General features: G+C 37.4%; 1 protein-coding gene across 1 annotated transcript in view; it reads left to right on the top strand.

The window, feature by feature from the left end:
• The window catches only part of CEP120 (centrosomal protein 120), a 1674147-nt gene that overhangs the window by 1316221 nt on the left and 343846 nt on the right, over nucleotides 1–14080 (top strand). Inside the window, exon 18 of the mRNA XM_044060765.1 lies at nucleotides 8755–8853. Within this exon, the coding sequence (XP_043916700.1) occupies nucleotides 8755–8853 (99 nt within the window). The remainder of the gene's footprint in view (nucleotides 1–8754; nucleotides 8854–14080) is intronic.

Genomic DNA, 14080 nt, shown 5'->3' with positions numbered 1-14080 from the left:
TCTGAACTTTTCTCCTTGCAACTCCCAAATGTCGTTAGCTACAGTAATCTATCCAAATAGATAAGGCTACTGCAGCAGTGATGAATATGACGAATGTAGTACAGTTGTATAAGTAAAACTTAACATAATAGTAGATGTTATGCTGCCCGACTGAAGGAACTCCAGCTCTATTCAGTCGCATACCGTCTGCTCAGAGGTGACCTGTGCCTGACATACAAGGCCATGTCCAACCCAGAATTAATGAACATGCTCCACCTCAAAAAATCCAAATCCATCAGAACTACAAGAGCAAGAGACTTAAACCTTAACACGGTTATAAATAGGACGTGCTGGAGGGACAGATTCATCACCCAGAGACTCCCTATGCTGTGGAACAAAATCCCGGTACATGTGAGGCAGAGCACCTCGCTGGCATTGTTCAAGAGAAATCTTGACCAATGGATGGGAGATCGCAGGTTTACCCCAGGGATCACCTCAGTGTCACTGCTGGACAAATTAATGAACATGCTCCACCTCAAAAAATCCAAATCCATCAGAACTACAAGAGCAAGAGACTTAAACCTTAACACGGTTATAAATAGGACGTGCTGGAGGGACAGATTCATCACCCAGAGACTCCCTATGATGTGGAACAAAATCCCGGTACATGTGAGGCAGAGCACCTCGCTGGCTTTGTTCAAGCGAAATCTTGACCAATGGATGGGAGATCGCAGGTTTACCCCAGGGATCACCTCAGTGTCACTGCTGGACAGAGGCACGGCAAAATAATGGGCATAGTATCCTTCAAACTTAAGGGGTGGTGAAAGCCACAAACCTTTGGGCTAGGCTTATAAATGCCCTAGGGCAGATAGCCTAGTATGAACCTATGAACCTATGTTTGAATGATCACTGCTGCGGTAGCAGCTTCCTCCCTCCATCCCCCTTGTTTTTTGGTGTGCTTTTTTATGCCAGGGTGTGGACACCCCCCCCCCCTCCCCAGCATTGCCCTTTGAGGTCTCTGTTGCCCTCTCTCTGCTGGCAGGAAAGCTTTGAAGGGCTTCACATCCAAACTTGTCTTTTAGTCAGCCTAGCTTGAGCTTGCCTGATCATTTAGGAGTGTGGAAGGTACCCTGAAGCTTTGGAAGCTGGCCGGCTGTTATAGCCTTGGCAGGATATAACCCATATAGTTAAGGCTACTGCAGTAGTGATTATTCGAACATCTACTATTATGATAAACTTTACTTCCACAACTGTACTTTCCTAAGACCACTCACTTTTCCTGCTTCCTCTGTTGTAGTCCTTTCTGCCAGCATGAACTGGTGGTTAGCCATGTCCTCGTTGGCTGTTCCAGTACTTAAAAGGACATGGGAGAACCATCTTCTCTGATTCTTAGGGAGATTCTTCTAGGGGTAACTGGGGCAAGATATCATTAGACTGGGGATGCATCCCTCCTTCCAGTTGCTCATCTTATGCTGAAACTCCTATTAAAATATTTAAACATTGTCCTTCTAATGAAGTTATTACTGTTAAAAAAAGAGGAGCTCCTTACTTTCACTAGGCATGCATTACAGGCAGTAAATCCTGCTATTCAGAATCCTTTACAGATGAGCATACCCTGTAATATTATTGCAAATGAAGCAAAGTCAAACTCTGTTTTTGACAAATATAGGACGGCTTCTGCTGTAGATTGCCCATGTCTTTTACTGGGAAGAAAGTTTTAATTCTTGCCCTCATCCAGAAGAATCTTCTTTTAATGAGACTTTTGCCAGTATAAAGGACATATTTTTATGGGAACAAATAGATGATCCCCCCTGAACTGAGGAGATATGATATGTTACAACTAGGTATTTCTCATTCCTGTCTTATCCCTGCTATACTGCCAGCCCTGGGGGATGTGTTGAATGCTGCCTGTACTCACCTTGATGCCCGGCCATAAGTCCTCACTAAAAAAGCAGATAAGCTATATAAGGTACTGTTGGCATATATGTAGAAATCTGTACCGTGTCATATGGACAGTCTGACAGAATTGGCTTCCACGCTTTTTACAGAAAGCTCTTTTTTGAACCAACTTTTTCTTCCGTTTCTTAGGTATGTAAAATGGTTTGAAAAGTGTGTATGATCATACAGATACTATGTGCAGGGCCACTGCTACTGCTGCAGTGTTGGAAAGATATGCTTGGGTATATAACCAAAAGTTTGCTGATGAGGTGAAATTGAACTCCTGGATTCTGCTTTAGATAATGAGGTATTGTTTGGCCATTTTCTGGCAAACAAAATGTGAAAAAAGAAATGGCTAGTGGGTAAGAAAATATGTATAGAGATTCTTTCCGAAAAAGGTACAGATCAACAGTATTGAATAACCCTCTTCTCCCCCCATCCCCCAGCTAATATCTGTACAAATCTGTCACAAAACATAGTCCCTCACATTCGCCTTTGGCATAAGATTTGTTTCAGACTCCTAGGTGAAAATTTGGTGCAGGAGAGTTGCAGATGGCACTGGGTGCAGAACTTCTTTCAAGGATTTACTTTGCCACCCTCCAAACCAAACACATTTTTCTCCAGGTTTGTCAGTCTTTACACACCCGGGGGGGGGGGGGGGTCATAGAACCAGTGCCTTTAAATCAAAGGGTCAAAGACTTATATTAATGAATGGTTCTGGTAGCTAAAAAAGACGATTCTTGGAGACCAGTACTAGATTTTTACTTTCTAACTATGTACATGAAAGCTCCAAAGTTCAAAAATTTTGACCTTACAGAAACTGTTACCTCTTATTCCTCACGAGTTACTTGATTTATTTATTTTATTTTATTTTATTTATTTTACATTTGTTAACCAGGCTAGTCCAACTGGATACATGTCCATTTTCAGTGGAGGCCCGAGGAGAAAAGCTCCACTATCTAATGCAAAGTATTAAACGTACATTCAAAGTTCATAGGCAGTTTAAAACAGGCATTCGAAAATACATAGGGAATTTAACACACATCAAAAACAGGCATTTAGGCAAGTTTTACAGTAAGAGAATGCATAAAATTTTAAATTTCTTCAGTACAGGTATATATAATAAAGACATCAGTAATTAAGTAGATTGAAGGCTAAAAGAAGAGTAAGTAGAAAATAATAGTTTGTAGTTCATAGAGTCAAGCCCAAATGATGTATGATATGATGTATTGATATCTCTATTTCTAAAAGATTATTGCTAGCATATTCCCATGGTAATAGGCTTCAGAAAATTTTTAAGGTTCTCTGTTTCTGGGGCCATATAATCAGTTCTCTGCATTACCCTTTGGTTTATATGCAGCTCCAAAAGTATTTGCAAAATGTATAGCCCCAACCATAGCTTATTGGAGACCGAATGACATTCACATCTTTCCCTATTTGTACAACTTGCTTGTCTTTGCAGAATCCTCATCCAGGTGTTAAGAGTCATTAATGTGGGTTATGTCTCGATCAGTCTGGATTTCCAGATAAATATGACAAAACCTTCCTTAACTCAATTCCACAAGATTGTGTTTCTGGGATGCATTATAGATTCTTCTCTTCAAAAGGCATTTTTAACACAAAAAGGTAGTCCTCTGAAAATTTTCCTGAACTTTTGCAATCAGTCTTAGACCCTGTGGTTCATGGCTTCTGTGAGTGTGATGATACCTCTTGTCAGATTATACAGGAGAGAAAGGGAGAAAGAGAGAAAATAAAACATACCCATCATTTACATTCTCTGGAGTATTAAATTCCAAATTTGGGCTTTATGAAAAGGGAAATGCATTGGTGGAGACAACATATTCAACTAAACCCAGGTCTCTCCTGTCCTCAGACCACAAACCAATCTTTCCCACAGATTCATCAGATATTGCTTGGGGAGCAGTTTTTGGAGGGGTAATGACTTGAGGTTTGATGAATCCTTCAGACAGACCTAACCACATTGAATGAAAAGACAGATTGACTGTGATCCTTACCTTAATGTCTTTCCATCATCTTTGGTCCCCCGGACCACTTCAAGTGATTACAAGGGGATACCTTGGATATGTGATATAGCAACAAGCACTGTGGTGTACAGTACTATGTAGGCTTGCATTGGTGGCTTGAGAATTAGCTGTTTAGCTTTGCTCAACTCTCCAGGCATCTTACATTTTGGCAGAGCAAAACATAGTGACAGATTTGCTGAGCAGAACCAGGACAAGACCCTCTTGCATGGAAATTGAACAAGGTGATCTTCCAGGAATTCATCCACTTTTGTGGAACACACCACATATATGTTCATGTCCTTTCAAAATAGACAGTTAAACATGTTTCATTCCAGGGCTCCTTGCAAACAAGCCTGAATGAAAGGAATGTTCTTTTATGTGTTTCCTTCTTTTCCACTGATATCCAGGGTAGTTTTAAAATTCAAAAGGATACCGCAAAAATAATTGGGGCTTAAACCCTTTGGGCCAGGCAACATTGGTTTTCCTTTATTATGGAATTGGCCAAGTGCAAGTACTACAAACTTCCTCGCAAACTGGATCTACTCGCACAGAACTGGTGGGAGGGTGGAGTTTGATACACCCCCAATATCAATAAACTTCAACTGACTGGCTCGATGATTCAGTTTTAATACCTTTTAGACATTTATGTTGCTAGGATGTGCAGAAGGTACTAAAGGAGGCAATAAATCCTATGTTGGTTAGTGGAAGCAATTTTCTAGTCAGTGCTTAACCAATAACCAGGTGCCCTTCATGGATTTTTGTACCACTGGTGCTTAAATAATTGTGCAAGTTACTTTCCTCTGGCCTCGCTTATTCCTGTATGAAGGTTCATCTTGTAACCATTTCAGCGTGTCTGTCCATGGATCCTCTTTTTGTTGTGAAACATTTTCTGAAAGGAGCTTTACACCTGAATCCTCCTCGTTAACAGGTTGTTCTTCTCTTCTGTCAGCTGTGTGCTGGAGAAGTTGGCTGTCGCCTTTTGAACCTTCCCATCAAGCTGATTTAAGGTTCTTGACTTTGAAAACTGTACTCCTCATTGCTCTGACATCTGCAAGAACACTATCTGAAATGCAGGCTTTCATGGTGGGTGAAGACTATTGGATTTCCATAGGTATAAGGCATCTCTAAGAACAAAACCCTCATCCATGCTCAGAGTGGTTTCAGAGTTTGCTTTGAATCCAGCCAACAATTGCATGCATAGTTTTCTACCCATAACCCAAAAGTCAAGGAGAACAGATTTTGCATACTGTGGACTAAGCCATTTACAAAAGCTGATCAGCTACTATTTATCAAGGAGCAAAAAGGGACACCTGGGTCTAAACAGAAAATTTCCAGATGCTTGTCCTCAGCTATTGTTTCTTGTTGTTCCCACCATAGCAAATCCATTCTAGGTGGTATCAAGGCACATTCCCCTAAAATGAAGTCCTGTTATACAGGAACATACCTTAACAGGGGTAAGGCATTTCCTTTTTAGTGATATTGTATAATAATGTTATTTCGCGTTCAAATATGAATAATGTAAGTTCCAACCATGAGTAAACCATGTATTATCTATACCTAAAAGTAACTTATTGCATAATCATTTATTTTATTTATAAATGAGTGTGTGCGTGTGTGTGTGTGTGTATATGTATATATATATATATATATATATATATATATATATATATATATATATATATATAAAAATACACGTGTGTGTCTATGTATATACACACTCCCAAAGATGTACGTGGGTCTACTTCACATAACTGAAATTTCATTTGGCTGAATTTCATTTGATCGAGACCATAATACTGAATTTTCAAAATACTGAAAACTCATTTGACTGAATCTCATTATACTGAATTGTAAGCTATAGAAATGATGTGGGTTAACCTTCTTCTGTTACTTGCTTGTGATAAAAATAATTACTGCAACTTACAGTGCTGATTGCCAGAATACCGATAGTCATGTAGAAAGTAGTGTTGTGGTGTTTCTATATGTGCGTATGTCTGTTTGCATTTTTATGGGAAGTATCTCAAGTAATATGGCACATGTTTTGTGCATTTCCAGCAGTAGTGGGAGCGTGTAGACTGCTGTAAGGTAAGTAAAAGGTATATGCACCTTTCCCCACTGTAGTGCGATCCTGGAGTTAGTATATATAGTTAGGGGGTGTGGAGGGGCATAACTCCCCACCTAGTTTGGTTTTATGTTGTCTGGTTTCTGTTAAGAGGGTACATAAGTAGGTTTTAAGTTCTGGAAGGAGTCATTGGTGGTGTAAGTGTGCATGTCTATGGTTTACAAGTTAGTATTTTAAATGTAGCATAGTAAGGTTTCAGTATTATGTGATTCAGTCAAGAGAGTTTTCAGTATTTTGAAAATTAGGTATTTTGATCTCGGCCAAATGAAAGTCAGTCAAATGAAATTTCAGTCACGTGAAGTAGACCCATGTACATATATATGTATATGTATGTATATCTATACACACACGCACGCGTGCATGTGTATATATATATATATATATATATATATATATATATATATCTGTGTGTGTGTTTATATCAAGTTTAGTTTCACATTTGCATCTAATTTTAAAATTCTGTCTTGCACTAATGATGCAAACATGCGAGCAGCATGAGGATATATTCTGTTAAAAGTATTTGGGATAGTGTTTTATATCTTGTATTATTTGCATTAATGTACTGAAAGCATTTGCTTAAATAAATGTGATTTAATTAAATGAAACTGATATGCCACTGCAGCCTTTTCTGAGCTGGGTTTCTATGGCTGCTGTTCCCTGTGATGCAGCAACTTGGTTAAGACCGAAATACATAAACACAAACTGGACTGCATTTCTAAGGCTAGAAATTGTTTTGCTGAAGTAGCTGTTCAAGGGATGTTAGCTGGTGCTTCTGCATAGTCAGTAGATGCATGGTTTGTTGTTTTACCCCCAAAAACTTGAAGATGTGAAGGCAAAGAGAATAGCACGCTTTAGCAATATATGTGACTGAGAGTGATGTTCATTTCATGACAGCAAATCACTGAATCATCCTTATCCTTGCGTATTAGGTTGTTCTTTCCCCCTTGCTGAATTTTTAAGTCCTGGTGTTGTGCTGCGTTGAGTAGTTCCTAAAATCATTATCAGGTACTTGTTAGCCAACAGCATTAAGGAGTACCGTAGTTTGTAAGACTTTGTTTTGTGGAGGTTAATGGTAAGGCACTGTATTAACATTTTGTTCTCATCTGCAGGATGCAGCTGGGCAGATTCATGTAACCATCCAGTTTTCCTGTAATAGATGCAGCTAAGTTCTTTGATACAGCTTGATGTCATCACTGTTACCGTATAGTAGTATTTCCTGAGAAGGGCATTTTTTCTCTTTTCCACATCTTGCTGAGTGAGTGCTAGTAGTCAACCTGTTGCAACATGTTGCCTGTTGGAGCAAAAAAGGGATCCTATATGGTACTTCTGGCATGCTTTCACAGTCATTTACGTTGAGCTTTTTCTCATGAGATTTGTTTCCAAGGATTGAGCAAGCTGTGGCCATGGAGGTTGGGTTATGCCTTCCTGACTAAAATTAAGTTATTCCAGTGTCTTCCGACAGACTCTAGCATTTGGTGTCTGGGGAAAACTCTGAGCTAATATTGCCCTCTGCAGGAGACCTGTTACTCTGAAAGACTAAAGACAGTAATGATTTAATTGTCTACTGTTATGGAGAGTATCTTGCACAGTTGTACTTTCCCCCGTCTTCAGACTGTAAGATATTGTCCTAACTACACAATAATAATCTGTATTTTATTTTAAAAGTTCAGTAATTAGAACAAATTCCAGCTGAAGGGCTTTAATTGATTTAATTTAATTAATTTAATTAATGATGTATTTCTTAAGAGCAGAGTAGGAGTTGTTGACTTTGATCAAGTAGTAGACGAAACATCTTGGGTAGTTTTGGATTATTCTTTTCTTATAACAGCTACTTTTATGCTGTTATTGTTAAGTCGTTACAAAAAAAAAGAATCCAAAATCAAATAATGCAACCTTTGTTTTATAAATGATAGTATTCATAATAAGCGTTTTTGATTCCCCATCTTTGGCACTGCCATTGTGGGGATCAAGTGGATGTTGTGCTTTGTTCACTAATTACCATATATAAATAGCGTGCTATACTAGGACATTGCTTCCTCTGCAGTATGGATCTAAGGGAATAAGTAATGCTCAAAGTGAAAAGAACAAGCACAGCTCAGATAGCTAGGCTGCACCTGGTCACTTAGTTTACCTTTCAGAAGTAGTTGCTATTAAGGGCCACCTTCCATATGTTTCTTGACCACTAGCTTCCTCTGTCTCTCAAGATAATCTATTTTTTATTAATATTTGCATATGTTTGAGAATGCAGAAAGTTAAATGTGGTGCAGTACACCAAAAAGGCAAACCATTTTAAAAGTATTTCTCTCCCACTCCAATTAATAATGCAAACGCAGCTGGAATGTTAAGTTAGATCAGCCTTTTAAATAAAATAAATAATATAGTTTCTTTAATGCTTTGAGAACTAAAGTATAAGTTTATACTGTCTGAATTGTAAGGCTAACCTAATGTATTTTGGACAGGTTTCTAGCTAGTAAAAAATAGTAACTTATTTTAAACAAGAAATGTTCATCTGCCATAATATTTATATTTTATTGCATAATGGCTTTAAACTTTGTAAACTTTTTCATTTTCCCTCCTTCGTCCAGACTGCACATACATATTCTGTACCTGTTTTTGTGTAAATGTTTCTACTTTTCTTGCCAATCCTCTTCAAGCATATTGTTTCAGTTTACTGTTTTTTTTTCCTGTTAGGTTGAACTTGAAAGAAAGTTGGAATCTACCACAAAGTCCAAACTACATTATAAGCAACAGTGGGGACGAGCTCTGAAAGAATTGGCAAGGTTAAAACAGGTATGTGACCTACTGGTAAAAAGTTAAAACAGAGTGCTTTCATTTGGGAGTTTGATCTCTTCTGATGCACTTATTGCCAGCAAATTGAGCAATTCCTGTTCTAGTTCCTTGTTTTTAGTTTATTTATTTAAATTTGTTGACCGGGAGTGTCCGACTGGACGTAGGTCCATTTTCAGCGGAGGCCCGGGGAGAAAAGCTCCGCAGTAAAATAAACAGACAGTAGTTACATTGGATTACATAGCGATTAACAATTTAACATAGCAATTACTTACAACATATTTACAGATGAAGAACATAGTACATCAGTAGACAACTAGAATCTTTATCTGTGAAGTACATAACAGACATTAACAAATGTTACAATGAGAAGTTCCTGTTGTATATAAAGTACTAGGCTTATGAGCATCTGAGCTTGCTATAATCAAGGTAGTTAGTGGAGTTATCATCTGGAATTAAAATATAAATACTTTTGTGTGGTGTTTTTTTTTTCCTGGCTCATTACTGGAAATTGATTTTACAGCATTTTTGTTATGATGTTTTATTTCTTCTCTAACCTGATCACATTTATTACCTAAAAGTCTTCCTTATAATTGGCAGTGTACACACGCAAAGTGACTTTTTCTTTGCCCCGTTTTAATATTTACTGCTTCCTTCCTTGAGCACATTTCTGTGTTTGATATGTTGCTACGTAATAATTTTGCTTTTTTCCATCAGTACATAGGACCCTCTTGCTAAAGGTTGAGCACTGATTTGACCTTCACTTAAGGTGATTCCTGTTAGTGATTGAAATTTTGGGGACAGCCTTGTGCTGTGTATTTCAACTTTTATTTAAATCTCAGAACCCTTGTTCAGGGTTTTGATTTTTTTTTTGTCCTACTAGCCAGCATATGGCGTTGTTGCAAAGCCATGTTTCACACCTTCAGTAACTAAAATGCATAGCCCTTTTCAATGTGTCTGCAAATACCAGATAATTTATCAATAATCAACAGCTGCGTATGTATAATACAGGATTTGCCTATGGCAGATGTGGTGTAATGATGAGGACAAATCTCACGTTATTAAAGCCATCCATGGGGTACAATCATGTGCTACCCCCATGCACAGGACTGGAATATTGCTGTTATACAATCACATTATTTAAGAAAGAAATTACTTGCCTTTTTAAGTAATATCATTGTATGGCAGCATTTAAGTTTTCTTTCGCCTCCACTGCCAGGTGCTGGGTGTGCATGGGTACAGCATGTGCAAAATTCCATATTCAGCCACCATCGATCTGGTAACTCGGCCAGCTTGAATTACCTTTTTTGCCAGTATGAGTACATTTTCTCCCCCTTCAAATGTTCCAGTTATTAGTTTATTTGAAAAAGTAATAAGTAAGAAAATTGTACATGAATTTTAGATATTTTTGCATTCTAAGAAAAGTTATAATTTAACAAAAAATAAATGGTTGGCCCTGCAATATTTGAAAAAAGTAAGGAATGATATTGTGTTTAAACCTGCGGATAAGGGTGGAAATTAGGTAATTATGGATAAAGAAAAGTGCCTGAAGATTGTTTATGCTTTTTTAAATGTTCATACTGAATATAAAAAACTGCCCAATAACTGTATAGAAGATTTTAACTCAGAGTTATATGAAATTCTTAAGAAGGGTGAAATTTTGGAAACCGATGATATTAATAGGCTTTGTATTAAGAATCCTATTAACCTAATTATGTATGCAATTCCTAGATTCAAAAAACCTACAAAATCTTTCTGGGATGCCTATTATTTCTGGTATATGATCTTATTTACAAAATGTGGGTAGTTTTTTTATTTTCATTTAAAGAAGTTTTTAAACAAGGTACCAATCCATATTGGAAATATTCAAGAATTGCTGAATGAAGTTAAACACTTAATTTGGTCACAAGACTACTACTGGGTATCCTTTGATGTAAGTTCACTAATATAAAACATAGGTGGGGTTTTGAAGCTATTAGCAAGATGATGGGGAAGGGGCCTCACATTTCCTACTTGTTATATTTATTAGTTTTGCTTCACCCACAACTATTTTTGTTTCAAAAATGAGATTTTTTTGCAGTTAAGAGGCACTGCAATGGGGGTATCATTTGCCCCAAAGTATGCAATCCTATATATGGGTAAATGTGAAAAACAGTTCATATACCAAATGGAATTCTGTGTGAAAAATGTGGTGTTTTAAAAAAGATGCAGATGATTTGATTTTGGTATGTAAAGGTGACATGAAAGATTTTTTGGAATTTTTTGAGGCATAGAATAATAATTTTCATGGTCTTAAATTTTCATATGAGCTAAATAAGAATAGTATACATTTTCTTGATGTTACCCTGTCTGTGCTAGGGACAGTTGTGAAATATAAACCATTTAGGAAGCATATAGCTGTTAACTTTTTGCATGCTACTAGTATGGACCCCAATCATTTATTAGATTCTTTGCCTTATGGGGAGTTTAAAAGGATATTTGATAAAACCTGTGATGCAAGTTTGAAAATGGTGGAGTTAAATAAAGTGGAAATCAGATTGAAGGTTAGGGGGTTACACTAAGAAGCAGGTTGATAAAGCAAAAGCATGCCTTTTGGGGGGTATGAAAATGAAAACATATAATAAAGGGAAATTTAGAGTAAGTCAGAATAGGCAGGTTGACAATACTGAAGAAAAAATATTTTTGTGACTAGATTTTTGCCGTTTTCTGATTGCTTAGAGAGAATTGTTAGAAGATTATGGTATATTGTTCGTGAAGATGAAGTTATTGGAAGTTTATTCCCCTGGCACATTACTTTTTCATATAAGAGGAGTAGTAATTTGAAGGAAGTATTAAATTATGTATGAGCCTAAATGTATTTTAAATGAATTGTAGGTATGTTTTCCTGTGGATGTTCTATGTGCCCTAAGGCAAGGAAATCTATCTGGTACAAAAACTAATGGAAGAAAATATATTGCAAATAATTTTTTTATTGCAATTCAGGGGGATTGTATACATAATAAGCTGCAATTGTTCAAAGCCTATGTGGTATGTGGGTCAAACTAAAAGTAGGCCAAAATTCGTATATTGGAGCATCTATGGGGATATTAGAAACTGTAATAGTAGCAGTCCTATAGCTAAGAACTTTATGGAAGCACATGGGGGCTTAGACTCTGATTTCTTCTTTTTAGTATTAGCAAAGCCTTTTTTGCCAGGGGGTAGTGATTATGTAAGTGAGTTATTAGAATTGGAAACTAAGCTAATTTTAAATGAGAACACATTATTTCGTCTTGGGTTAAATCAAGAAGCAAATATTTAATGCCTTTAAATGGAAATGTATAGAAATTGTTGATCTTTATTGTAAATGAAAGAGATGAGACAAGATTTTTATTAACTGTATAATTAAAGAAGTGTTAGGGCTGATAGGTTGCACATATATATAAAGAAAAGTATGTTGATTTGTTGTTCGGATCCCTGAAGGCGAATGGCTGAGGTACCAGATTGATGGTGGCTGAATATGGAATACACAGAGCTGAACGTTGTGCTTTTTTGTTTTTATTTACTTGTTAGTCGCTTTGTTTGTTACAGCATGTGCAGCCATATGCTTGGACAGTACATCACTGGCATACAGCTTACAGGAGAGGAGACTGAAGAAGTGCTCATTATGTTTGTATTGTGTGTTCTTGTATTTAGAATAAGAAGAGAGAAAAGCAAATGTGAAGCTAAAAATCCTATGGTTACTTGTAAGGGCAGTGGGAGCCAATCACATCTCAAATTAGAAGTATCACTGTGGAACCCTTTTCTTTTAAGTAGTTCTAGTTACTGGTGCCATGTTAGCTTCCGTGGTTAGGCAAAATATTCTTCTTGTCTGCCTGCTAGGGAGCAAAGTTGCTTGCTGGAGATATTTCCAGCAGGTTAGGTTTGGTCAAAGAAAAAAAGAAGCCTGGAGACAATTCATTCTGAATCCTTCCTTTATTCAGTGCATTTAGGCAGAGACACAAATGTGGGATATTGATGTTCTTAAGACGAGAGAATCTTCTCTGTTTCCCTTCCACTTTGTAGGTTCTCGCCCTCTCTTTTTCTTTTTATGTTTTTGGCAGCATGATTGGTTCAGCCACTGAAGTCATACTGAGTGTATGGACTTTTTCTCTTGGGAATGCTTGATTTATAATGGTCCCATTGATTGGTCTCTCCAATCTGCGTGCACATTTAAGTCATCTTCGTTGTTTAATGAGTAAGATCTGCTGTGGGAAGAGTCTTTTTATGCAGTAGCAGATTAGAAAGTTGATAGTTGTCGCAGATGCCAGTTTTTCGGCCCAGAGTCACTGGTGTAAACAAAAAACAAAAACAAGAAAGAAAGAAAAAGTTTCAGCAGTCATAAACACCTTGCATGGAGACTGCCAAGTATATAAACAAGCTTTTTAATGTTAATTTCAATTCCAGGCAAAAGCAGGAAAAATAAAAGCTCTAAACATCTGGACTTTTGCTAACTGCAAGTTCATCGGTGAACAAAGTTCACACCAGGTGCAATCTGCAGGCCTTTGCAAGGAGGATTAGAAATTTTCCTTCATGGTATCAGCTCTTAGGTTGTAGACTTTGGGGGGTGAGGGAGGTGAGCATCACTTTATATGATGGCGCAAGCTGAGGTTCTATATTATATAGACGAAAAATCAAAATGTCAAACGCTCACATGAGCATAAATGCAGAAATTTGAAATCGCTATTGTGGGGGCTGCACTCCCCACATCCCCCGCTAAATGTATATTTCAACTCCGAGATCGCACTACAGTGAGGAAAGGTCAAATATTCCGATCCTCACTGCACTGCAATCCAAAAAAATAAACATTGAATTTCTGCATTTATGCTCATGTGAGTGTTCGACATTTTGACTTTTTATCGATCTAAAGTAGACCCCAAGCTGATGCTTTTTAAGTGTACAGGTACCAGGTCTTCATATCTCCAGGGAAAGGTTAAATTTGTGGCCTAGCAATCAACTCCCTTTACCTTAATATTAGTAGCTTGCTACTTGGCGTGGAAGGTTAGAGCTGGTTTCTATATACTTTGATATCCTCTGTCAGACCCTCATCCTTCATTGTCCCATTGCTGGACTTTCAGAAGCTTGTTCATAATATAGTGGAATATGGCTGTGTGTATGAGAGAACGCCATTTAGCAGTTTAGTTTTATATCAGTGATGGGTGCAGCACAGGCCTTTCACTGCCCTTTTTCTTCCCCATAATGAGCCTTCTCTTCA

The sequence above is a fragment of the Protopterus annectens genome, chromosome 2.part0 (assembly GCF_019279795.1).
Source record: "Protopterus annectens isolate FY-2018-M chromosome 2.part0, PAN1.0, whole genome shotgun sequence".
Lineage (NCBI taxonomy): Eukaryota > Metazoa > Chordata > Ceratodontiformes > Protopteridae > Protopterus > Protopterus annectens.
The sequence above is the reverse complement of the archived record's forward strand: the minus strand, read 5'-3'. Positions and strand labels throughout refer to the sequence as shown.